The sequence below is a fragment of the Podarcis filfolensis genome, assembly GCF_964270895.1.
Source record: "Podarcis filfolensis genome assembly, chromosome: 18".
Lineage (NCBI taxonomy): Eukaryota > Metazoa > Chordata > Lepidosauria > Squamata > Lacertidae > Podarcis > Podarcis filfolensis.
This window is the reverse complement of record NC_139622.1, coordinates 12,506,913-12,531,985: the sequence shown is the minus strand read 5'-3', so window position 1 is coordinate 12,531,985 and position 25,073 is coordinate 12,506,913. Positions and strand designations below refer to the sequence as shown.

The 25,073-nt window shown below is 48.0% G+C and overlaps 1 protein-coding gene across 1 annotated transcript; it reads right to left on the bottom strand.

Annotated features, from left to right (window-relative positions):
• Positions 1 to 516: 516 nt before the first annotated feature.
• Positions 517 to 24,673, bottom strand: IL12RB1 (interleukin 12 receptor subunit beta 1). Its single transcript, XM_083594485.1, has 16 exons — positions 24,216 to 24,673; positions 22,350 to 22,484; positions 18,602 to 18,728; positions 17,875 to 18,059; positions 16,639 to 16,784; positions 13,263 to 13,311; positions 12,526 to 12,636; positions 11,625 to 11,707; positions 9,987 to 10,206; positions 7,651 to 7,800; positions 6,050 to 6,154; positions 4,514 to 4,669; positions 3,460 to 3,603; positions 3,146 to 3,242; positions 1,961 to 2,045; positions 517 to 1,605 (listed from the first exon to the last, which is right to left on the bottom strand). Exons 1-16 carry the CDS (start codon positions 24,439 to 24,441, stop codon positions 1,333 to 1,335), a joined length of 2,292 nt encoding a protein of 763 aa, XP_083450611.1. The 5' UTR covers positions 24,442 to 24,673; the 3' UTR covers positions 517 to 1,332.
• Positions 24,674 to 25,073: the final 400 nt, after the last annotated feature.

Genomic DNA, 25,073 nt, shown 5'->3' with positions numbered 1-25,073 from the left:
AAAGGGCAGAGGGGTCTCAGAGGCAGGAAAGGGGCAGAGGGACCACAGAGCTAGGAAAAGGGCAGAGGGGTCTCAGAGCTATGAAAAGGGTAGATATATTCCGTAAAAACCTATCGCGTCTCAATTCCGCCTTTTCCTCCAAAAGTTGGTAGGCAGGGTTCTCCCCGCCTTCCTCCTTCGACCCCCCGAAAAACCACCCTGCGAAGTGATGCCAAGAGAGACGGCGACCTGTCCGAGCTCACACTGCAAGATTTGAACCCGGGCCCTAGTCTGACGCGCTAACCGCTCCGCCGCGCTGCTTTGCTGCACCCTCTTGCCGCCCTTAAAAAGAAGACAAGGTCCCAGTCCTCACGGTTCTGCATAAAGGGCCGAGTTCCGTGCCCGAGCGAGGATTCGAACCCAGGTCACGGCGCTCTAACCACTATGCCACTGCTGCCTCTGGCAACTGACCGGAGGGCATTTTCTCGTGACAGCAAAACCGGGTCAAAATCCTCAATTCCTTTTTTAAAAAATTTTTTTTTATTGATTTTAAATGATAAAATGTACCACAAAACCTATCACTTATACAATCTTTTTAGGCTTCCATCAGCACCTCTGATGATCCACCGTTTTAACCACTTCTTATGCATTTCTTAACTTTATATTGCCTTTACATCTCTTGACAAATCATCCTCCCCCTTCTCCATTTTTGCAATACTCCTCACAAAACTTCTTGCTAACCTACAAACGTCGTCTGATCTTCACAAATACTTTTCAAATAGTCCGTAAATTTACTCCAGTCTTCCGTGAATTTCTGGCCTCGCCGGTTTCGAATCCTTCCTGTTAGTTTATCCAGTTCTGCATAGTCCATTAACTTCATCCTCCATTCTTCAATCATCGGTAATTCTTCTTGCTTCCATTTTTGGGCCAATAATATTCTTGCTGCTGTTGTTGCATATAAGAAGAGCTTTCTATTTATATCACTCCCAAGAATGCCCAGTAAAAATGCTTCTGGTTTCTTTCTAAATGAATATTTCAACATCTTTTTCATCTCATTAGATATCATCTCCCAGAAGCATTTCACCTTTTTACATTCCCGCCACATGTGATAAAATGTTCCCTCTTTTTCTTGACATTTCCAACATTTATTACTGACTCAAAATCCTCGATTCCGACCATTTTGTCTCGGCCTCTTCCTTTCCTGCTGGGCACATACCTTCCCCAAAGCGCTTCCCTCGTTTTCTGCCCCCCTGGACATCGGGGGGGGGGCATGAGAACCGCCCCCACCCTGTGCCCCCCAGCGCCATCTTGCCCCATTTCGGGGGTGCCAGCGAGCGGCCGGCGGCGCCCACCTCATTGCAGACGTCCACCCCCCCTGCCTTGCCGCTCGTCCTCCATGGGGCTCAGGAACCCCTGGCTCTTGTACTCGGAGGGCAGGAGGTCCCCCAAGCCCGGCTGGTCCTCCTTGGGCAAGAGGGTCTCTTTGGCGGGGTTGGTGAGGGCCGGAAAGTCCGCCGTGGTGCCAACGGCCGGGTCCTCTTTGGACGGAGACCTGGGTTCGAGAATGAGGGGTTCCGTGGGGCTGCTGAACTCCAGGGGCTGCACGAAGCCTCGCCGTGGGTGCACCTGGGGAGAAGAAGTGTGGGGTTTGGGGTGAGCCGGCCGTAAATTGCACCGGTGCCCAGAGGCGTAGCAAGGTCAGGGGGTACCGGGTGCGAATTTATTTTTGTCACCCCCACACATTGCAATTTTTGAGACCGTTGAGCAGAGTTACTGAGATTTTCTTTTTCAGCCGTGAAAAATATACGTGCAAATCCGTGCAAATCCTCTCCGGAGCCGGCGAGACTCTCCTGACCCAGGCGGGCGACTCACCCCAGAGGGCAGAGAGAGAGAGCCTCAGCCATCAAGAGCTCGCCTGCCCATTCCCATTCAGTTTGAACCCGGAGCGACCACCAATTGCTCCCATTTCACAGAGACTCACCTGCCCTGGCGAGGATCCGGCGAGGATCTTGACGGCTTCTGTGTCGGCCGGGTCTGGCAAGGGCGGGCACAGAACTTCCTTCACCCTGTGGCAGGAGAGGGAAGAAGGAGGAAAGAGATTTTTCTGGAGCTTTGCCTATTGCAGGAAAGCGGAGCTCTGTGTTCTGGGTTTCAGATAGACTTTGCCTGGATTTGGAGGCGCCATCAGGACGTAAGAATAACCAAAGGGGACCCGTTTTTAGGAAAAAGTGTTTCGGGAGACCGGCATTCAGGATTCGAACACAGGAGCGACCCTCTCCGTTTTCCGGCGACTAGGATCCAGAAGCGTTTACTGCCTCCGACGGAGGAGGAGAACACACAGTCATTCTGGCTATAATAGTCCTCCTTAGCCCTTTCCTCCTCCATGAATTGGCCCGGTCCTATTTCAAAGCCATCCAAGGTTGGTGGCCTCTTGTGGCAGGGAGTTCCGCAGGTTAACAGCAAAGTTGAAACAGGCCGGTTTGCCTATATGCAGAGGTGGTGCCACCCGCAGGGCTTAGGAACAGCAGCGCCAGGGTGTGTCATTCTAGGGGGCGAGATTATTATTTTTTTGCAAATCCCTTCAGCGAGGCATCTTAGAAATATGTTTTGGGGTGTGTGTAAGGGATTCAAATCTGCTTTTATTTCGGGGGCTTAGTATGTCTATTGCTGGGCGAAGATGCACAGAAATCGCCGTAGGGAAAAACCCCAGGATTTTAATTTCTGCAAAGGCTGAATAATAAGAAAAATGGCAAATATTAACATTACCGCAATGGTTTTTTCCCTGATTTCGGAGCAATTTTGCTGAGATTTTACCAGTGCCTTTTTTCCTGGTGGGTCTGCATACCCCTAAACATTTTGCGAATTTTGCGAATCTTTGCCTTTTTGTCCATTTGCTGTATTTATTCCCCCCCCCAAATTTGAACTATAAAACGGTGATTTTTCAAAATGAGAGGACCACTTAACATTATTTTTTTAAGCAAAAAAGCACTACCAAGCAAAGCCAAATTTCATGCACGGAACTAAAATACTATTTTTTGAAATCGCGGCGCAGCTTTTAAGCACCCTTGATTTGGGGAGATTTGGAAACTGGGAAAAAATGCATGCGGTGCCTATCTTGCCGGCAAAGCCCCCCTGATGTTTTTTCGAGCTTTTCCTGCACCCCCACCTCTTTTTGCAAATGTGGACGGCGCTGGCGGCAACCAGGACCCCTCCGACGAGACCCAGAAGGAGGAAGCTGAGCGTCAGAGTTGTCTTCTTGGAATCTGGCAGAGGAAGAATTATTTAAAAACACAGAATCCTAGGAAGGTACCCCATGCGGTCATCTAGCCCAACCCTCTTTTGCTTGAACCCTTGGCCTTGAGATTAGGGTTAGGGGAGGAAGAGCAGGAAGGAGAAGGAGGAAGAAGAAATAGAGAGCAGTCTATTGCCGGCACCCAAAGAGGAGACATTTCACAGGGGGGTTGCAGAGACGCGCTGTACCTGCGGGGCGGGTTTGAAAGGCGACGAGGTTTTGGCAGCGGCCGTCGCTCCCGGCGGTCAAAACCTCGACTCCGACCCGGTAAGTGGTGTTGGGCTGCAGGTCTGAGATGGTGAAGCTGGTCTCGGAGGCGCTGGCCTCGTAAGCTACGGGGAGAAAATGGAAATAATGGTTTATATAGAAAGTGGGAATAGGAAGTCAACAGTACAATAAACTGAAAAGAGAAGGAACCAAAAACGAAGGTTATAATGTACAAAAAATACTAATATCGGTTTGAAAAAGGAGCCGCAAAAACAGAAATGCAAAATAAATAGCAAAAACAGACACTCAAAACGGAGCACGTTCGGCTTCCGAAATAAGTTCGCAAACCGGAACACTTCCTTCCGGTTTTGCAGTGTTTGGGTTCCAAGTTGTTTGAGTCCCAAGGCGTTTGAGAACCAAGGGACCACTGTATTTGATAAAGAATTAAAGGAACAATTGACGGAAATCGAAACCTCACCCAGGAAGAAGGAGAACTTCACTTGCAAATTTACAAATGTTTATATGTCTCAATGCGAATTAAAGTTAATTATTGTAGCTGCGGTATAAGGGATTCCATCAAGAATAAATTTGGGTTTCTGCAACAGCCTGGAGGCCGAATTAAAAGGAAGCGCGGCACAAAATTTAGAATTGGCTGTGTATTTGAATCGGCATTGCTATGTGGTGCTAATATAATATGGCGCATATTGGATATTTGTAATTGGGAAGTAATAAAAATTACTTAACAACAAAAACAACCCAAGTTAAAACGATTCGGTGTAATCGGTGCGACCAAACAGGTGAACTTGATCCAAAGTCTGGTTTACACACTGGAGAGTCGGAAGGGACCCCGTGGGGTCATCCAGCCCAACCCGCTGCAATGCAGGAATCGATGTACCCATGACAGATGCCACCCCTTCGCCTCTTAACCCGCCCCCTTTGCCACCCCCTTGGGGCAGCCCCATCTTGCGGCTTGGCGGCGCTCCACGCACACCGGACGTGTTTCGCACCCGGGTCTCCCGCCGCAACCAAACTCACTGGCTATCTCCTCGCCTCGCTCGTCATGCCAGCAGAGGACGTATTTGTGGAAGGTGCCAGGGCAGCCAGCAAGGAGGGCAGGGGGGTGCCAGCGGATTTCGGCGGAGGTGGGCGTTGGCATGGCCACATCCAGGCGCAAGGGATCTTCGGAAGGCTCTAAAAGAGAGGGAAAGAGGGAAGAGGGAGTCAGGGAAGGGTGGGATAAAGAGGGCAGGATCCCAGCACATGGAACCTCTTACAAAAGGATAATAATAATAATATATTATTATTTATACCCCACCCATCTGGCTGGGTTTCCCCAGCCACTCTAGGCAGCTTCCAACAAAATATTAAAATACAATAATTCCCCATGGGCTCTTTGCCCCCTGACCACGGCCAAAAGACCAATTCTGATGAATCGGGGAAAATATTGATGGGGCTCGCCTTCTACGATTGCGTCGAAGACTTCTACAAACTTCAAAAATGGGATATGTATAAGAAAATGATTAAAAGGTTATTGTACCGACATAAAGTCAGTGGGCAGGACTTGCATGACTGCTGTGATACGACGGGTAATTATGAGAGGGGATATTAAAGGAGTTTGCAAAGAAAATTCGCCAAATAAAACAAGCAGTAAATACAGGGTGGCGTGGAGGGAAGTCGCTGGGAACTGAAGAAGAACGGAGAACGTGGTTTTCTTTCTGTATTTCTGTTTTGATTGTATATACATTGGTCTGTCATATCTTTTTAACATCAGTAAAGCATTTTGGTCAGGGACGCGGGTGGCGCTGTGGGTTAAACCACAGAGCCTAGGACTTGCCGATCAGAAGGTCGGCGGTTCAAATCCCCGCAATGACGGGGTGAGCTCCCGTTGCTCGGTCCCTGCTCCTGCCAACCTAGCAGTTCGAAAGCACATCAAAAGTGCAAGTAGATCAATAGGTACCGCTCCGGCGGGAAGGTAAACGGCATTTCCATGCGCTGCTCTGGTCCTGCTGGCCACTTGACCCAGAAGCTGTACGCCGGCTCCCTCGGCCAATAAAGCGAGATGAGTGGTGCAAACCCAAAGTCGTCAGTGACTGGACCTAACGGTCAGGGGTCCCTTTACCTTTACTTTTAGTCTAGCTGTTGCCTAAACCACAGAGCCTAGGGCTTGCTGATCAGAAGGTTGGCGGTTCGAATCCCCGTGACGGGGTGAGCTCCCATTGCTCAGTCCCTGCTCCTGCCAACCTAGCAGTTCAAAAGCATGTCCAAATGCAAGTAGATAAATAGGTACCACTCTGGCGGGAAGGTAAACGGCGTTTCCATGCGCTGCTCTGGTTCGCCAGAAGCGGCTTAGTCATGCTGGCCACATGACCCGGAAGCTGTACGCCGGCTCCCTTGGTCAGTAAAGCGAGATGAGCGCTGCAACCCCAGAGTCGGCCACGACTGGACCTAATGGTCAGGGGTCCCTTAAAGCATTTTGGAGGGTGAGAGGAAGGAACAAATTGCCTTTAAACGCAGACTTTGATCGCCCCTAGACTGGACTGTGAGAGCTTGAGGCAAAACAGATAGACGCACCGCTTTTGTGGAAGAGGCGAACGAGGCCCAGCGTCGACCAGGTGTTTTCGTCCGGGTCCCATCCGTGGACCGCCAAGCGGGTGCAGACGTCGGACTCCAGGACCCCTGAAAAAGGAGGACACAGTCAGAGATTCGGAGAATATCGGGAGAGCCAATAACCTTGTGCGACTGCGGAAATGGATAAAAGCACCCCCATCCAAACAACGACCATCATCAGCGAAGCGAAGAAGAAAACATTCATTTTAATTTTCATCCTCTACAATGCTGCCTTATATATTTTATACTACAGCGCATTGGTGGTTGCTTTCGTTTTGTGGATCGATGGTCTCGCTGGACAGTAAAATTCACGTCCGATGGCTGTTTTTAAAAGTCTGGAAGGGATTAATCCGTTTTGCATGACTTGCTATGGGAAAGCAGCGCGCCTTGCTTTTGGAACGCTTTGGTTTTGGAATGGATTAAGTTTGAGAACCAAGGCACCACGGTAAGAATAATAATCATAATAATAATATCCCTAAATGCTCCCATTTTAGGGGAGCCAGTCCTGCAGAATCAGAGCCCAAGGATGGCACTCTGTTAATCCCCACAGCTGCCCGGTCTAGCTATGAGCAGCATCCCATAATACTCCATTTAGCAGACTCAGCAGGGTCACTGCACTCCCTTTGCAGAGTTTCCCGGGAATCAGTTCCCCTCAATTTCTCCCTGACGCTGACATCTTCTGACGGAGTCGGGCTCATCTTATGAAACACATTTATTCCGGCTCTTTGCGAAACAGCTTTGCAAAAGAAAAACCAGGGCTGGCTGGACTTTTATACTGTCCTATTTTAGGCTTGAACCCCCCTTTTTAAAAATTTTCATTTAGACACACCTGTCCAGACATGCGAAACGGACATGCGTTTTAATCTGAGCATGGCTATGAACGGCTTGCTCTTTGCTCAGAAGTTCAGCTTTCCGTGGCAAAATTAACCGGGAAGCTCAGAAATCAAGAAGACAAGAACTTTAAGAGGGAACGGGAAAAGTTTATTAATTTATCTACGAGACCACAGGTTTAAATGTTAGCAGGATTTTAACCACACTTGTAAAGTAACGGATAATTTAGAAAGGTAAAAATTTGGATAAAGTATTGATATGCAGTTGTAAATTATCATTTAGGACACTTGGAAAGGATGGGGTGAAGTCGGAAGGTTCAGAGTAATCTCAATATTTGCATTTTGAATTGTTTTTTGTTGCATGTATATATTCTTTAAAAAAATAAAAAGAAGTAGTTCAGATTTCTGCTTGTTCTGAACTCCTTTTCAGCGATCATTTCAACATTTGCTTTTATATTTCAAATAAACAGCTGAGAGGGTTTTGAAAAGGATATTGATTCTGCTAAACAACTAGCCTGCTAATCATGGAGCAGGAACTCCATTAAAGAAAAAGAAAGGCGTACCTAGCCTCTTTCCCCCTTCTTCTCTCATTCATCCAACTCCCCCTGCAGCGTCATTCAGATCGATTTTTACATCGGATGAAACCCATTTGTGGTTTGAGAGTTTGTGCGGTGGTTTATCTGTTCTTATTTTTCAAAAGAAACACAAATCAGAGGCGCATGGAAGAGAACCTGCCTGACCAGCTGGTCTCGTTGACCTCTTGGTTGTCGCCATCCTCGCAGGACCTTCCCGGGTCCTTTTCGAAGCAGATGACCTCGTGCTTCGTCCCCCACGTCACTGAGAAGTTCTTGTCGGACTGGATGACCTCCTGGAAGGTGGGACCTACTGGGGACAGAATAATAATAATATTAATAATAAAAAATTATTTATACCCCGCCCATCTGACTGGGTTTCCCCAGCCACTCTGAGCGGCTTCCAGCAGAATATTAAAATACAATAACATTAAAAGCTTCCCTAAACAGGGCTACCTTCAGATGTCTTCTAAAAGTCAGATAGTTGTATACTTCCTTGGCATCTGATGGGAGGGCATTCCACAGGGCGGGAACCACCACCGAGAAGGCCCTCTGCCTGGTTCCCTGTAACCTCCCTTCTCACAAGGAAGGGACCGGAGAAGGCCCTCGGGAGAGGGTCCAGGGTGGAGACGTTGCTTCAGGGATACTGGGCCATTTAGGGCTTTCAAGGTCAGCACCAACACTTTGAATTGTGCTTGGAAACGTCCTGGGAGCCAATGTAGGTCTTTCAGGACCAGTGTTATATGGTCTCCACTCCCAGTCCCCAGTCTGGCTGCCACATTCTGGATTAGTTGCAGTTTCCGGGTCACCTTCAAAGGCAGCCCCACAGAGAGCGCATGGCAGTAGTCCAAGCGGGAGATAACCAGAGCATGCACCACTCTGGCCAGACAGTCTGTGGGCAGGGAGGGTCTCATCCTGCATCCCAGATGGAGCTGCCCTGGACACAGAACTGACCTGCGCCTCCATGGACGTGGGTCCAAAATGACCCCCAGGCTGCGCACCTGGTCCTTTGGGGGCACAGTTGCCCCATTCAGGACCAGGGAGTCCCCCACCCCCTGTTCCCCATAAGCAGTACTTCTGTCTTGTCAGGATTCAACCTCAATCCATTAAATTGCCATCCATCCTTCAATCGCCTCCAGACACTCACACCGGACCTTCACTGGTTCTGATTTAAAAGAGATGGGGGAGAGGATGGAGCCTTGAGACGGGGTCAGAAACGGGCAGAGGAACCAGACGACGGGAGGCTGTTCTCCCCTCTGGGTCTGGTTCCCAGAATAGGAAAGCAAAACAGTAAAGATGTAAGAAATCAAGAAGAGGGTGTCAGGCAACTGGGTCAGACCAGCAACCTCACAGGGGCCGAATAACCGATAGAAACCTAGGAATTGATGTAGACTGCTCCTGCAGCTGGAGGCTCTGTAAGAACCGGCTCTCGCTGCAGCTGGCCAGAATGCCCCTGAGTCGTGCCAATGGTCAGGGATGACGGCGGTGGCCATGGGTCAGATCCTGACCTCCCGCAACCCTGGCATTTGGGAACACGGGCAGAGTCGGCTGCCAATCACCGGCAATCCCCGTTTTGCCGGGCGAAGCTTTTTGCCTCTGCAATTCCGTCCGCCGTGAAGCGAAGACTGACAGCTGTCTGATTCAATCGCCGTGCAAGATCTAGCAGCGATCCCTTAATTTAGCAGGCGTTGTCTTAAAGGGGAATGAAAAGGTTCTCTGGGGGAAATGGTTTATTCCGGATAAGAATTATATTACGAATCGTTAAGCGACAACAACGACCCGCACAAAACAGGAGACACAAAATCTGAAGTTCCCAATTTTTCCGGGGTCGCTGCCTGTTCAATAAACCCACCTCCAGCCCAAACTACCCTATTAAAAAAAACATTATTCAGAATTGTTGTTTGCAATGAAGATAATGACAAGCTGAGATATGAGCACTGGAGGAAAAACAGAAATGATGTTAGGATGGAGTTACGGAACAAGGAACATGCAGCAATTAAGGAAAACGACAAAAAACATAAGTGAGAGAGAGGTGGGAAATCCAAAAAAATATAAGTGAATGATATATTGCATGTAAAGTAAACTTGTTAAAAACCTAATAGAAACTTTTAGAAGACATCTGAAGGCAGCCCTGTTTAGGAAAGCTTTTAATGTTTGATGTGTTACTGTATTTTAATATTTGGTTGGAAGCCGCCCAGAGTGGCTGGGGAAGCCCAGCCAAATGGGCGGGGTATAAATAATAAACGATTATTATTATTACTAATAAAAATCAATAATAATAAAAGCAAGGCAATGGTGTAGATAAGGGGCGATTAATTAATTGCACATTTATTCAAAACTGATGGACTCGAATCAGTGGCACCAGCTTTCCAAAGAGCCATTGGCACCTCCAGGTCGCCTCTAGGGATACCCTGTGGGGTTTGCTTTCTTCCTCATCCCTCCCCATTCCTTTCTCCTCGCGTGCTGCAGACAGTAGCCCTCTGGTTTTCAGGGACAAACCTGCATCTTGCTCCGCCGGGAGCCTGCAAAAGGAGGCCGGGGACTGGCTGGCCGTGTTGGCGGCTTGCAGGGAGATGTTGTGCTCGGCCCCCGACAGAAAGGTTTGGAAGGAAGTCCCGTTTATCTTCTCAGATACGTTCACCGATTCGTCCAGGCAGAGGCAGGGAAGCAGGGCAAACGCCAAGTTGTAGCTCACCTCCCCTTGTTCCCGGCTGGGCTTCTGCAACAGAGGAAAGTCAGGGTTATGGGCCAGATATTTTGCCACAACGTCCCTGCGGGGCGGGCCAGAAACACAGGATAAAAACAGGCAGGTTTCCATCCTTGCTGAGGCTGCTTATGTTAGCCAGATTTACCGTATTTTTTGCTCTATAAGACTCACTTTTTCCCTCCTAGAAAGTAAGGGGAAATGTGTGTGTGTCTTATGGAGCGAATGCAGGCTGCGCAGCTATCCCAGAAGCCAGAACAGCAAGAGGGATTGCTGCTTTCACTGCGCAGCGATCCCTCTTGCTGTTCTGGCTTCTGGGATTCAGAATATTTTTTCCCTTGTTTTCCTCCTCCAAAAACTAGGTGCGTCTTGGGGTCTGGTGCGTCTTATAGAGCGAAAAATACGGTAATATGTTTCCCTCGCTGATAGTGAGAGGAAGATATTTAGCTCTCCCAGAATCAGAGCATCTCTGCAAACGTAGTAAACAGGAACCTGATACTTTGGAGCGTATTTTCTTTTCTTGCGATTTTGGCATTTATGCCAGAAGACAATTATTAGTGGCCTTTCCACTCAGTAGGCTGAATTCTAAGCTACCAACGGTTCAGGAGCCGCTTTCGGACAGGAACGATCAAATTACTTTAATAGCGGCTGGATTTTTGAGTGCTCTCCGGGTAGAAAGACTGGGCCATTATAAAGAGATTTAGTGGTTCTTAATTGATCGGTGATGTGGTAGTACTGTGTTGTATTATTTATGCAAATTGATTTCCTCTGGAGTTAAAGATCTGACTGGGACAAACCTCGTTATGCCGAGCTCGTATTTTGCACAATTTGTATACCGTGTCTGTTTGATCATGTGTGGTTTGCTATGCCTAATGAAGGATATTTGATGTTTTTCATCCTTGCTGCTGTCATGAGATTGGCTCTTGCTCCCAGTCCATGTAGACAATTTCTCTCTTTTTTGATGGAGTTGCAAGCTTGGCAGATCAGGGGAACGCCATGGGCATAGATTATCTTGAAATCCCATTAAATTCTTGCAGAGAAGCTGGCAAAATGTGCGTTGAACGACGGATTTGTAGCCGGTTGACTGACTGAACCCAAAGAGTACAGTTGCCCCATTCAGGACCAGGGAGTCCCACCCTGTCCCCCCCAAAACAGGACTTCTGTCTGGTCAGGATTCAACCTCCATCTGTTAGCCGCCATCCATCCTGCCTTGGTCAGAGCCCACCTGGAATCCTGTGTCCATTTTTGGGTACCACAATTTAAGAAGGGTGCTGAGAAGCTGGAAGGTGGGCAGAGGAGGGCGAATGTGAGATTCAAGGGTCTGGAATCCAAGCCAGATGAGGAACGGTTGAAGGAGCTGGGGATGTTTAGCCCGGAAAAGAGGAAGGGGTCAGGGAACCAGCAGTCAGAAGTGACCAGCCCCCTCTACCTACCTCCCATTCCAGGGTCACCTTCCTCCGGCCGTTTTCCCCAAGAGGCTCTGCGCGGCAACTGAGTTCTGGGCTCTTGAGGAGTTCTGGAAGGGGCAAAACACATCCCATTTGCATCGCCACGTGCTTCTGGGCTCCCTGCTACCCAGGGCCGGATTTTGGTTTGATGCGGCCCTTGGCTCCTGAAGGTAATGGGGCCCTTTCTATGTCCAGCTGTCCTTTGTCCGCAACAAATTGCCACGGTTTTTTTGTGTTGAATAGATGCTATATGGTCATTGATGGACCTAACAGATATCTCAAGCCATTTGCACATCATGAAATATGCATTTTATCAAAGTCATTGTTGAAGAGAAGTCTCTTAACAGTGACATACATGTTTTTACATGAGTAGAATGTGTCCTTTTATTGAAAATGCGTCTCTGGGTTATTTGTGGGGCATAGGAATTTGTTCATCCCCCCCAAAAAAATATATAGTCCGGCCCCCCACAAGGTCTAAGGGACAGTGGACTGGCCCCCTGCTGAAAAAGTTTGCTGACCCCTGCTATATGGGCTCTTGGATACCCCATAAGGGAAAAGGAGCCGGTTTTTTTTTCTTATAACAAGAGCATGCAAATATGTCCTCTATTTCCTAAATAACTCGTCGGAAAAACCTGCCTAGTCCAGCCTCACGTTTCTCACATTGCATATTACATCTGGAGATTGCAGAAACTACAAGTTGAAAAGTTTTGGAGCCTGAGCTTGCTTGGTTTCCTTTTCCCTCCTCATCCCTCTTTCCTTTTGTGTTGTCTTTGGTTTCCTCCTACCGATAGGGAACTTAAGGACTCTATAGGGGCTCTTGGATCTGCCATAAGGGAAAAGGAGCAGTTTTTTCCCTTATAACAGCTGGGTGAAGCAGCAAACCCACCGGCCGGAACGAAGACAGACCGGCTCCAGTCGCTCCAGTCGCTGTAGGGGCTGGAGGTCCTATATCGGACTTGGACTTCGCACGGCGTGTTCCCTTCCACGAGGCACCTGACTGGGGAAAGCGGCAAAAATAGGAGTCAAACCACAAACGGAAACCACGTTGCTGTTTATTCGATCCCAGCGATCGAATGCCGAAATGGCAAAACTGACCAGAAAAATCAGAAACCGAGAGGATAACAACTTTACAAAAGAATGGGAAAAAATTATAAGTTATCTAGGAGACCAATGTAAGCAGATGGAAACATTGGCAGGATTTTGACTCACTGGTAGTGTAAAAATTATTATGGACAATATGGTTTGATACGGATGAACGTGCTATTGTAGATATTTAAAATGGGACCCCACAGAGGGGAAGGGGGGAAATCTCAAGATTCGCAGAATCTCTTTAGACAGATATGTTTTCACTAGTTTGTGTTTATTTGTACGGTACTTTGTAATTGTAAAACCAATTAAAAAAAACCTTAGACGCGTTGAGAGCAGAGTGCGGGGAACCAGTTTTTGTAAAAATGACGTTAAATCTGAGTGAATCTGGGGCTGATTTGGTAAAATTTGTTTGCGTTGGTGTTGATTTGTAACTTTGCATTTGCAAAACCAATAAAAACGGTTTCGTAAAAAAACAAAGACACATAAAACGAAGAAACATCCTCGAGTCCAAATTGCCCACCGGAGAAATCTTACCTGCGATGGTGTCCCTGGCTTTGTGCTGCTTCTGAGTTTTGCAGTTCCCCTAAAAGCGAGACAGACGAGGTTCAGGAAAGGTGAGGTCCCCGCTGCCCCCCAGTCCACCCCCTCCAATATTTCTCCGAAGAAAATACGGACGTCCTATTCTCCCCATCAGGAAGTTTCTCCTGAATTTCAAGTTGACGCATTTTCCACCGAAACCAGAACGCTTTTCCTGCTTTGGGACTTACGGATAGTTCGAAAAGGACGGTGGAAGTTTGCTTCGATATACGATCATGGCTGCGAATTAAAACATTCGCAGGAGTAGAATAAATTGAGTACAGTTTGGTTCCCCAGTGCCCAAAACCTGGAAGTGAGTGTTCTGGTTTTCAAACGTTTTTCAGAAGCCGAACAGTTTCTGAAAGGCGGTTGTTGGCTATTATTTTGGGGGCGTCTGCACCAATCAGAAGCTGTTCCTCGGTTTCCGAACATTTCAGAAGTCAAACGGACTTCCAGATCGGATAAGTTTGGCGCTTTTGCTATTGCTTTTTATTTTGCATTTTGGAGGCTTTTTCGGTTACCAGTAACTTGTTTCTGGGACTGTGTGGAACCCAGTTCAGCTACGAATTGATGGATTGTGCGACTGCGGAAATGGATAAAAAAACCCCCATTCAAACAATGACAGTGTCAGGCTCCTTTCACAACCAAGGAACCGACATCCCTTGCAGTTTCCTAAGAAATGGCTGGCAAGGAAAGAATTTAAACCAGATTGGTGACCTTTTCCTTCGAAATTATAGGAAGGGCTAAGGCCCATGACTAATAATAATAGTTTAAAGGTCCCAGACCCTAAAGAAGCCAGATTATCCTCCCCCAGGGCCAGGGCTTTTTCAGTGATGGCTCCAACCTGGTGGGCCTGTAAGACAGAGCTATTCCGCCTGGCCTCCAGTTTGAATCAGCCTGATCCTTTATTCCTTTTCCCCTTTCCTTTTCTATGAAGAAACTCTTCTGCGACCCCACATTTAACTCTTCCCTGGTCTCCTTGCTGGCCCTAGTAAGACCAACTTGGCCAGTTAGCCCTGGTGATCATTTGATGACCCCTGAATTTTAGGATTTTATTGACATTGGTGCTGCATTTATGTTGTACTTTATGCTGTTTATATGCTGTTTTTAAGTCGCATTTTAATCAATGTTTTATATTTGCTGTTAGCCGCCCTGAGCCCGGTTTTTAAACTGGGAAGGGCGGGGTATAAATAAAATATGATGATGATGATGATGATGATGATGATGCCAGCATCACCAATTCCTTATTTTCAGGGCTCTGTAGATTCTACCCCTGAGCTGTGGCCCCCGAGTCACAGGACAGGATGAGTGCCACCCTAAATACGCACCAAGACCGGGGCAACCCAGATCTGAGTTTCCTGCACGGCAGCGGGTTGGGCTGGATGACCCCCCGGTGTCCCCATCTCTACGATTCTATTATCCGCATCATATGCAGGAAGCTTACGTAAGACTTATGTGGGCGTCTGCGTTTAAATTCCCGCTAGGAACCCCTTGATCCCGTTAGATTTGACGCCGTAATCCCAGCTCTGCGGAAGCCCCGGCTGCCATCGGACGCTTGCAAGTCCGGGTTATTTATTTCTCTCTCACACACACACACCCTGTTTATTTTGCAACAGCTGCAGAACAGCTGGCCGGGGGAGGGTTGCGTCACCCTTTGTGCCCTGTGCCCTTTACATAACAGGGAGATTTCAAGCAGCTGCCAATTCCGGATTCCTCAGTGCTCCACCGCCAGTCGTGGAATCGCAGAATTGTTGGGTGGGCAGGGCCACCCCCAGGTCATCCATCCCAACCCGCTGTGGGGCAGGAATCTTTCACCCAATGAGGGGCACAAACCCACGACCAGAGAGCAGGCCTAGATTTAAGTTTGATGTGGCCCTCGGCTCCTGAAGGTAACGGGGCCCTTTCTATCTCCAGCTGTCCTTTGTCCACAACAAATGGTCGCTGTTTTTTGTGTTGAATAGATGCAATATCAGGCATAGGCAAACTCGGTCCTCCAGATGTTTTGGGACTACAGTTCCCATCATCCCTGACCACTGGTCCTGTTAGCTAGGGATGATGGGAGTTGTAGTCCCAAAACATCTGGAGGGCCAAATTTGGCCATGCCTGCTATATGGTCAGTTATGGACCTCATAGGTATCTCAAGCCATTTGCACATGTTGCCCTGCAACCAGTCCATGCAGAATGTCGGCACCCTATATATAGAAAGGAGCAAAGCAGGGATATTTGACGGAGCAGGCGAGCAGGCGGGGCCCATGACTTACATCTGAGGAGCCGACACAACACAAAACACTGTTGCTGAATGTAGGTTGTATTTCGTTTGTTTTTTATCTTACATTTTGGAAATGGACATCCAGGTTTTTTCCCCATGAATTTTTGGGGGCCCCCAAGAGAATGGGGCCCAAAGCTAGAGCTTGTTTAGCTTAAACATAAATCCGGCCCGGGGTCTGAGAGCCTCCTGCTCTGCTGACTGAGAGAGGCCCTTGGGCAGTATTGTTTTGGGGGGACAAGGGGGCAGGCAGGTGTGGGGGATTCCCTGGTCCTGAATGGGGCAACTGTGCCCCTGAAGGACCAGGTGCGCAGCCTGGGGGTCATTTTGGACTCACCGCTGTCCATGGAGGCGCAGGTCAGTTCTGTGTCCAGGGTGGCTGTCTCCCAGCTCCATCTGGGACGCAGGATGAGACCCTCCCTGCCCACAGACTGTCTCTCCAGAGTGGTGCATGCTCTGGTTATCTCCCGCTTGGACTACTGCCATGCGCTCTACGTGGGGCTGCCTTGGAAGGTGACCTGGAAACTGCAACTAATCCAGAATGCGGCTTCTAGACTGGGGACTAGGAGTGGAGACCACTTAACACCGGTCCTGAAAGACCTACATTGGCTCCCGGGACGTTTCCGAGCACAATTCAAAGGGTTGGTGCTGACCTTGAAAGCCCTAAATGGCCCAGTAGACCTGAAGGAGCGTCTCCACCCCGGACACCGGGGTCCCTCTCCCGAGGGCCTTCTGGCGGTTCCCTCATTGTGAGAAGTGAGGTTACAGGGAAGCAGGCAGAGGGCCTTTTCGGTGGTGGCGCCCGCCCTGTGGAACACCCTCCCTTCAGATGTGAAGGAAATAAGTAGCTATCCTATCTTCAAAAGACATCTGAAGGCAGTTCTGTTTAGGGAAGTTTTAAATGACTGGTGTTTTTAAAGTTCTGTTGGGAGCCGCCCAGAGTGGCTGGGGAAACCCATCCAGATGGGCAGGGTTTAAATAATTATCATATTATTATTATTATTCTATCCCGGAACCCAAATTTAAAGACACCCTCTCCTTGGCTTCTGGTCTCGACAGCCAACTCACCGCGGTCCAGTTGGCGTGCGCTGCTGTCCGCAACCTGACCTGACTCTCCCGGGAGGAAGCGCAGCAGTTGTGGGTTTCGTTCCACTTTAGGGTCATGTGGCCTCTTGACCTTGAAAATCTGATTTCTGTGGGTGCTTCGAGCCTGACTGCAAAGAGAGGGTGGAGGCTGAGAGGAAAAGCACCTAGAATCGCAGAATTGTTGGAAGGGACCCCTAAAGTCATCTAGTCCAACCCTCTGCCATGCCCAAATCTCAACCCGTGGTCGCCCATCCAAATTCCGGTGGTCGAAGTCGCGGGTTCCAGTTCTGCCCTCCGGAGGAGCTGCAGGAAACAAGTTCGCTCCCTCTCCCGTGAGATACCGTATTTTTTGCTCTATAAGACTCACTTTTTCCCTCCTAAAAAGTAAGGGGAAATGTGTGTGCATCTTATAGAGCGAATGCAGGCTGTGCAGCTATCCCAGAAGCCAGAACAGCAAGAGGGATTGCTGCTTTCACTGCGCAGGGATCCCTCTTCCTGTTGTGGCTTCTGGGATTCAGAGTATTTTTTTTCTTGTTTTCCTCCTCCAAAAACTAGGTGTGTCTTGTGGTCTGGTGCGTCTTATAGAGCGAAAAATACGGTATTTGGCTCTCATATCCATAGCTGTCAACTTACAGATTTACAGCAGCCAAAATAAGGGATTTTTCGGGCACAGATATGTTCAACTTCTGAGCCCCTCTGAGCCAAAGGCCGAAAGCCCAGCCAGCAGCCAAACAAAGCCTCAAGTGGTGGTTCCCACAGCGCAGCAACCCGGCAAAGGGGGCGCAGCAAGGAAAACCACTGTCACCTCTCTGCTGGGAAGCGCTGAGCAAAGGCGAGTCCCCAGGCAACGCAGCCGATTTGATCGGCACAAGGCATGCAAGCTCCACCCCCCAGTCGTTCTAGACTCCTTATTGGGTGAGCAACGCAGCCAAGCAACACAGTTGAGGAGCCTCCCTGGCCGGCAGGGAGGGAGGGAGTGGAGCTGCTTCCTTTGAAATTTGAGGGACATCATTTAAGGGACATCATCAATAAGGGACAGCAGCGGGACACGGCGCTGGAATAAGGGACTTTCCCGCCAAATAAGGGACGGTTGTCAGCTATGCTCATATCTCCTCTTTTGCATGCTGTATATCCCCAGCTCATAGAAACATAGGGATGTCGATTGGGAAGGGACCCCCAAAGTCATCTATCCCACCCCGCTTGCTGTTTCCAGCCTACCGGCTTGGTTGATCACCAGGGTGAGGTTGTTCGACCGCAGAGGAGGAACACCTTCGCCAACCCGGCTCTCCACCCAGACGGTGACCTTCACCTCCATGTAGACGCGGTCCCGCTCCAAAAACAGGGAGGTGGCGTTCCCGGTCTCAAAAGTGGCGTGCCTTTCGCCAGGTGGGTGGTCAGGGTACCTGCGGGGAAAGAGGGCGGATCTTTGACCAGCCAGCAAACAGGAAATGGAAAAGGGTGTGCGTTGGCAGCCTGAGAAAGGCAGAAATCCAACTGGTGAAGCTATAATTCCAATTCAGGGTGGATAAAAATCAACGAATTTTTTAAAAATAATTTTTGTTAAATTTAACTTGAATTTTTACATTTTAAATCTGATTTTTAAAATTTAAATTGATTTTTAAAATAAAATGCTTTCGGAGGGAAAATCTTTCTAAAGGTTTTCTATTTAAGTTACATTGTAGTCCAAATGCTATTCATCAGAAAATAAGGATTTGTTTTAAGTTTCTCATGTGTGCTAAAACTCAGGTTTTTTTAAAAAAAAATGTTTAACCACATCAGTTAACAAACATGGAAACATATGTTATAACCTTATTGTTTTAGTTAAATAAATTGTTGCAATTGTTACTAAGGAAATGATTATTTCCCCCCTCCCAATAAAGTGCTCCAACGCTCCGCTTTCCAAATTCCCCCTGGATTTCTTGCCCCTTGTGCCCCCTTTGCTCACCAAAGATGGAGGGTGTAGCTGGCCCCCATCCGGCCCCCGGCCTCCCAGCTGCACTTGGGGCGACAGTCTTGGGTCCCACAGCAGCAGGCCTTGAAGCAGTTCAGATTTCGGAGGGCTCCCTCGTCACCTGGGCAGCGCAAAAGAGATCCACGTTTCTCCTGTGAAAATAGGGATGTCCTCTTCCATCCCCTCCAACGTTTCTCCCATGAAAAGAGGGACGTCCTATTCCATCCCCTCCAACGTTTCTCCCATGAAAAGAGGGACGTCCTATTCCATCCCCTCCAACGTTTCTCCCCTGAAAATAGGGACGTCCTATTCCATCCCCTCCAACGTTTCTCCCCTGAAAATCGGGACGTCCTATTCCATCCCCTCCAACGTTTCTCCCATGAAAAGAGGGACGTCCTATTCCATCCCCTCCAACGTTTTTCCCTTGAAAAGAGGGACATCCTATTCCATCCCCTCCAACGTTTCTCCCCTGAAAATAGGGACGTCCTATTCCATCCCCTCCAACGTTTCTCCCCTGAAAAGAGGGACGTCCTATTCCATCCCCTCCAACGTTTCTCCCCTGAAAAGAGGGACGTCCTATTCCATCCCCTCCAACGTTTCTCCCCTGAAAATCGGGACGTCCTATTCTATCCCCTCCAACGTTTCTCCCATGAAAAGAGGGACGTCCTATTCCATCCCCTCCAACGTTTTTCCCATGAAAATAGGGACGTCCTATTCCATCCCCTCCAACGTTTCTCCCCTGAAAATAGGGACGTCCTATTCCATCCCCTCCAACGTTTCTCCCATCAAAACAGGGACGTCCTAAGGAAAAGTGGGATGTTCCAGGATCACATCAGAAACTGGGACGGCTTCTGTAAATCCAGAACTGGAAAATCAGGATATTCGGAAGGTTTGCGATTCAACAAGGCGAATCTTCTTCCTCTTCTTCCTCTTCTGCATTGAATTTATATACTGCCCCCATACCTGGGGGTCCCAGGGCGTTTCACAGAATAAAACCAAGATATACAAACCACAAAATACCGTATTTTTTTCTGTATAAGACTCAATTTTCCCCTCCTGAAAAGTAAGGGGAAATGTGTGTGCGTCTTATGGAGCGAATGCAGGCTGCGCAGCTATCCTAGAAGCCAGAACAGCAAGAGGGATTGCTGCTTTCACTGCACAGCGCTCCCTCTTGCTGTTCTGGCTTCTGAGATTCAGAATATTTTTTCCTTGTTTTCCTCCTCCAAAAACTAGGTGCGTCTTGTGATCTGGTGCATCTTATAGAGTGAAAAATACGGTACCTAATGAAAATAAAGACAACAACCCAATTTCCCCCGCCCCACAAAACCACATTTTAAAAAGGCTGGGGATATAAATCTCTTCGCCCTCTGAGATAATCCTGTGTGGTTCACGAGAGAGTTTGTGCAGCGCAGAACCTGCCGCCTCCCTGTTTCTGTGCGCAATTTCCTTTGCTCTGACTTCAGGGGGGGAAACACCACTTCCTCGACTCTCTGTTGTTCTCCTGACCTATTTACTTGCAAAAATGCACGCAGACGAGGTGCAAAATGGAATTTATTGCGTAGGATTTTTTTTTCTGTTTGAAACATGCATTATTGTTTTGTTATACTGTTGATTGACCATATTCTAATCAATAAAGCATTAAATGCTGGGGTAAAGAAAGAGGAAATTTCCGAACCGTCTCCCAGGGCAGCCCCACCTATAATGTGTTGCAGTAGTCTAACTTGGAGGTTTCCAGAGCATCAATTACAGAACTTAGGCTCTCCCTGTCCTAATAACGGCCACTGGCTGAAGCAGATGGAAGGCAATTTATATTTGGGGTTTTTTATGGTTTATCTGCCCAGTTCAAGATTTTTGCAAACGGCTTAGCGGTTGCATCGCCTTTTCTTAAACAACCGGCCGGGATTTAAATTCTTGCTCGGTAAATAATAATAAGCAGAATGGGTTGCAAGAATGGGATTGGTCTTGGCAGATTTTTACAAGTGGAATCGTGGGCGTGTCTATGGGCGAAATGAGTAATTTGAGATGTTTTTATGGGAAGTGATTCATAAATATAATTATGGTGACGAAATTAATGACTAAGGGTAGCCTTTTCCTTCAAAGGCCATATTTCCCTTTGATTCTCGACCGTGCAACCTGCTTTCGTAGGTTGATGAGTTTGCGTGACCCATATATATATATACACACATATATACATACACATATTTATTTCAATAATGTCATTTCCCCCAAGTTTCCAGCTTCCTAATGAATAACCAAATTATCCCAAATCCAGGTGTGAGGATTAGGATTATAACTTCTTGACTTTTTTTTTCCAAAAAAGAAACACATTTTCCCGTATCCTTAAGGGATGAACTATTTCTTATCTGTAGCAACAACAAGAAAAGGTCACCCCAAAAGGAAAAATTGGGTTCACTTTACTACTCATAAGTATTCACACTTTTAAAAACTTTATAGAACAGTTTGGAACTTTTTAAGCTGTCCAAAGCTTCCTAAAATGGCCGAGAACATTCTAGATTAGAAGAACCCAAATATCGGTCTACAGAAAAAACACGCAGTTCAGAGGATGTGGGAACTTTATGGCGCAAGTCAAACTGCAACTCTGATTTTATTCTAAGCGATAAGAAGTGATGGACAATGTACAAATCGTGGCGCAAGTATTATAAAATTCGCAGGCGCCATTTCTCCCGTACATGCTATGAATATGACAATAATACATTATACAGTTCCCTAGAGGAAAATCGATTTGTTGATTTTGGGCTGACCTTTTCTCTGAAAATTTGAAAGTGACAGATCATTTGTTTGTTTTTTAGGTAAAAGTTCATCTAATTAAGCTCCAGGAACAGGAGTGAAAAAAAGTTATAACCCTAGTAAGGAATCGCCTCTTCCAGAGCACCAATTGGTAGAGCCTCCATATGCCAGGCAAGCAGACGAGGCGATAACGAGGCTTTCAAGTTTCACCATTGCTTGTGAAATACCAGCACGGAGGAAGTCATTTTACTGAGTGGTTGTTTTTTTAAAAAAACCCCACTAAAACCCCCACAAATTTCTCAAAAACCGTAAGAACACAGGAAGAGGCCCGTAGCTGAATCAGGCCAGCCAGATGCCTCAATGGGAAACCGGCAAGCAGGATTCGAACCCATGTGGTTTCCAGCAAGCAGAATTCAGAAGCATCGCTGCCTCCGGCTGTGGTGGCAGAGGCAGAGCTGTCCTGGCTAGGAGCGATCAATAGCCCTCAGCAAATTTGCCTAATCTTCTTTCAAGGCCATCCAACCTGGTGGCCATCGCTGCTTACTGTGGCAGGGAGTTCCACAGTTTAACAGTGTGCTGAAACGGACAGAGGGCATTCCCAGGAATTTGGCTAACACCCTGGACCTGACCCAGTCTTCCAACCTGGTCTAGCTTCCCTTAGTATCCCCTCCAATGTTTCTCCCCTGAAAACAGGGACGTCCTTTTCCATCCCTTCCAACGTTTCTCCCCTGAAACTAGGGACGTCCTATTCCATCCCCTCCAACATTTCTCCCCTGAAAAGAGGGACGTCCCATTCCATCCCCTCCAACGTTTCCAGAGGTCCAGAAAGATGAAACCTCGCAGTCGCATTCGACGCAAGCCTGATTTCCATCTCTCCAGTAAATCAGCCACAGATTTACCGGTCGATCCCAATCTCCTCTCTTGCCATTGCTGATTTAGAAACTGCGGCAGGAAGCACCTTATCATGTCTTCCTGGGCAGGGATGATAACTTACCGCCTGACCCCCACGCCACGGCAAACCACAGGGCCACGGCCACCAGCCACAGGTGCCTGGGGGGCCCCCTTCCTCTCCAAAGGGCCCTTGGGTGTGACATCTCTCCGGATGCAGGACTCTGATCGGCAGCCGCTCCTGCAAGAGGAACCCAAAGTCACTTTAGGGATGGAGAGGCCTTGCCATGCTTTTTTGAGTCCCCCTCCTCTGTTTCGCTTTCCTTTCCAGATCTCACCCCTCTCTCTTTCCCCCCCAGCACCCAGATTGCGCTGACGCTGCAAAAGTGGCGCCTGAGGCTTGTGGAGAAATGAGCGCTTCCCGCAAGGGCCGGCCCAGGTGCTTCTGGGAAACCCGCAAGCGGGGCAAGGGAAATAAAAGAAAAATGAAAAATGAAAGAAAGCTCTGCGTTGTGGTTTTCGTTTGAGGAGGCGGCACAGATAATTTTAGAGCTCAAGGGGAGAGGGGGAACCTGGCTTTAAATATATATATATATATACCGTACTTTTCTGTTTATAAGACTAGGTGTTTGTATTCAACTATCATGTCAAAGTAGAGTACATCACAAAGTAGAGACATCACCTTGCCAACAAAGGTCCATATAGTTAAAGCCATGGTTTTCCCAGTAGTGATGTATGGAAGTGAGAGCTGGACCATAAAGAAGGCTGATCGCCGAAGAATGGATGCTTTTGAATTCTGGTGCTGGAGGAGACTCTTGAGAGTCCCATGGACTGCAAGAAGATCAAACCTCTCCATTCTGAAGGAAATCAGCCCTGAGTGCTCACTGGAAGGACAGATCCTGAAGCTGAGGCTCCAAGACTTTGGCCACCTCATGAGAAGAGAAGACTCCCTGGAGAAGACCCTGATGCTGGGAAAGATGGAGGGCACAAGGAGAAGGGGACGACAGAGGACGAGATGGTGGGACAGTGTTCTCGAAGCTACCAGCATGAGGGAGGCAGTGGAAGACAGGAGGGCCTGGCGTGCTCTGGTCCAGGGGGTCACGAAGAGGCGGACACGACTAAACGACTCAACAACAACAACATCATGTCAAAAATTGGGGGTTAGGAGAGCAGGCTTTTGCGACATTTGCGAGTGGCATTGTCGGTGTGGCAGGTGAGCAATTTCGGGGGGCAATCATCCCCAAGAAATGCACAACAACTTTGGCAGATTTCCTTCCCGTTTTCTTAATTTTGAGTCCCCCCAAAAATAGGGGCCGTCTTATACACCAGGTGCGTGTTATACACAGGAAAATACGGTATATATCAATTTATTCGTTTGGTTTTCCAGATTGAAATTTTACAGTATTTAGCACCAGCTAAATTGGCCAAAATTGAACAAGACAAGAAGCAGGGAGTATTGGGAATGTAAAGAAAGGGAAGGTTTATTCTACCACATGTGGTGGACTTGCAAAGATGTAAAGGCTTTCTGGGAAATGGTATAGATAATGAGCTAAAGAAAATGTTTAAAAATACTTTTGTGAAAAAAATGGAAGCCTTTTTATAGTGGGTGGAGAGATACAAGTTTGTGTGTCATATACCTTCCCGTATTCCCCCTGGCCCTGATTTTAAAAATAAAATTATACTAATAACAGAAGATCGGCTCTGGCTGATTCCTCCAGCCCAGGTGTGGATAGACTGGATAGACTCTGCTTGAAGCTTGAGGCTTGAATGAGCCACTAGGGCTTACAGCCACTTACACCAAGCATTTATTTTTAAAAGGAAAAAAGGCAGCGTATTTCCACAAAAGCAAAGAGATTGTGTCTCTTTGGAGGGGGGAAAGAAGGGTACCTGGTGGCTGTTCTCCCCTGGCGCGCCTCTCCTCTCGAGAAAGCCGACGAACAGAACGCAGGAAAGGAATCGACTCAACTCCTACCTTCTCGTACGAAGCAAGAGAGAGACTTCCTCTGAGCCGGACGCCCTAACTCTCGCCGAGCGAAAACCACATCCCTCTTCGAAATGTTATCTGCGTCGCATCCAGGCCTCAGCTTCTTCCGGGCGGCTCCTCCTGTCTCCCTGAGACAGTGCCGTGCAGTGGTTAGAGCGGTTAGACAAGGATCTGGGAGAGCAGGGTTCAAATCGCCCACTGTCATCATCATCATTATTTATTGAATTTCTTCTTCTTTGGCGATCCCTCGTAGCCGAGTAAGATTGTCTTCCATAAACATGGTCTTAACAGTGAGTCTGTAAGGGACTGTGGAGGCCAATTCTGGATCCCCACGTCCTTCCACAGTGGAGACATTGGTTTCCAGGCAGGAGTTGATCCTGGTGAGGGTTTGCCAAGCGTGCCTTCCTCTTAGCCCGTTTCTCCCTTGTGTCCTGAGTTCGAGTGTTTTCAAAGCCCGCGACACCTTTGGTCAAGGCTGTTCTCCAACTGCAGTGTTTCCCAGTTGTCGGTGTTGATACTACATTTTTAAAGATTTGCCTTGAGAGAGTCATTAAACCAGTGGTCAGCAAACTTTTTCAGCAGGGGGCCGGTCCACCGTCCCTCAGACCTTGTGGGGGGCCAGACTGTATACTGAAAAAAAAAAAGAACGAATTTCTATGCCCCACAAATAACCCAGAGATGCATTTTAAATAAAAGCACACATTCTACTCATGTAAAAACATGCTGATTCCTGGACTGTGCACGGGCCGGATTGAGAAGGCATTTGGGCCGGATCCAGCCCCTGGGCCTTAGTTTGCCAACTCACGCTTTAAAGCAGGCATGTCCAAAGTCCATTTTGGGGGCCTA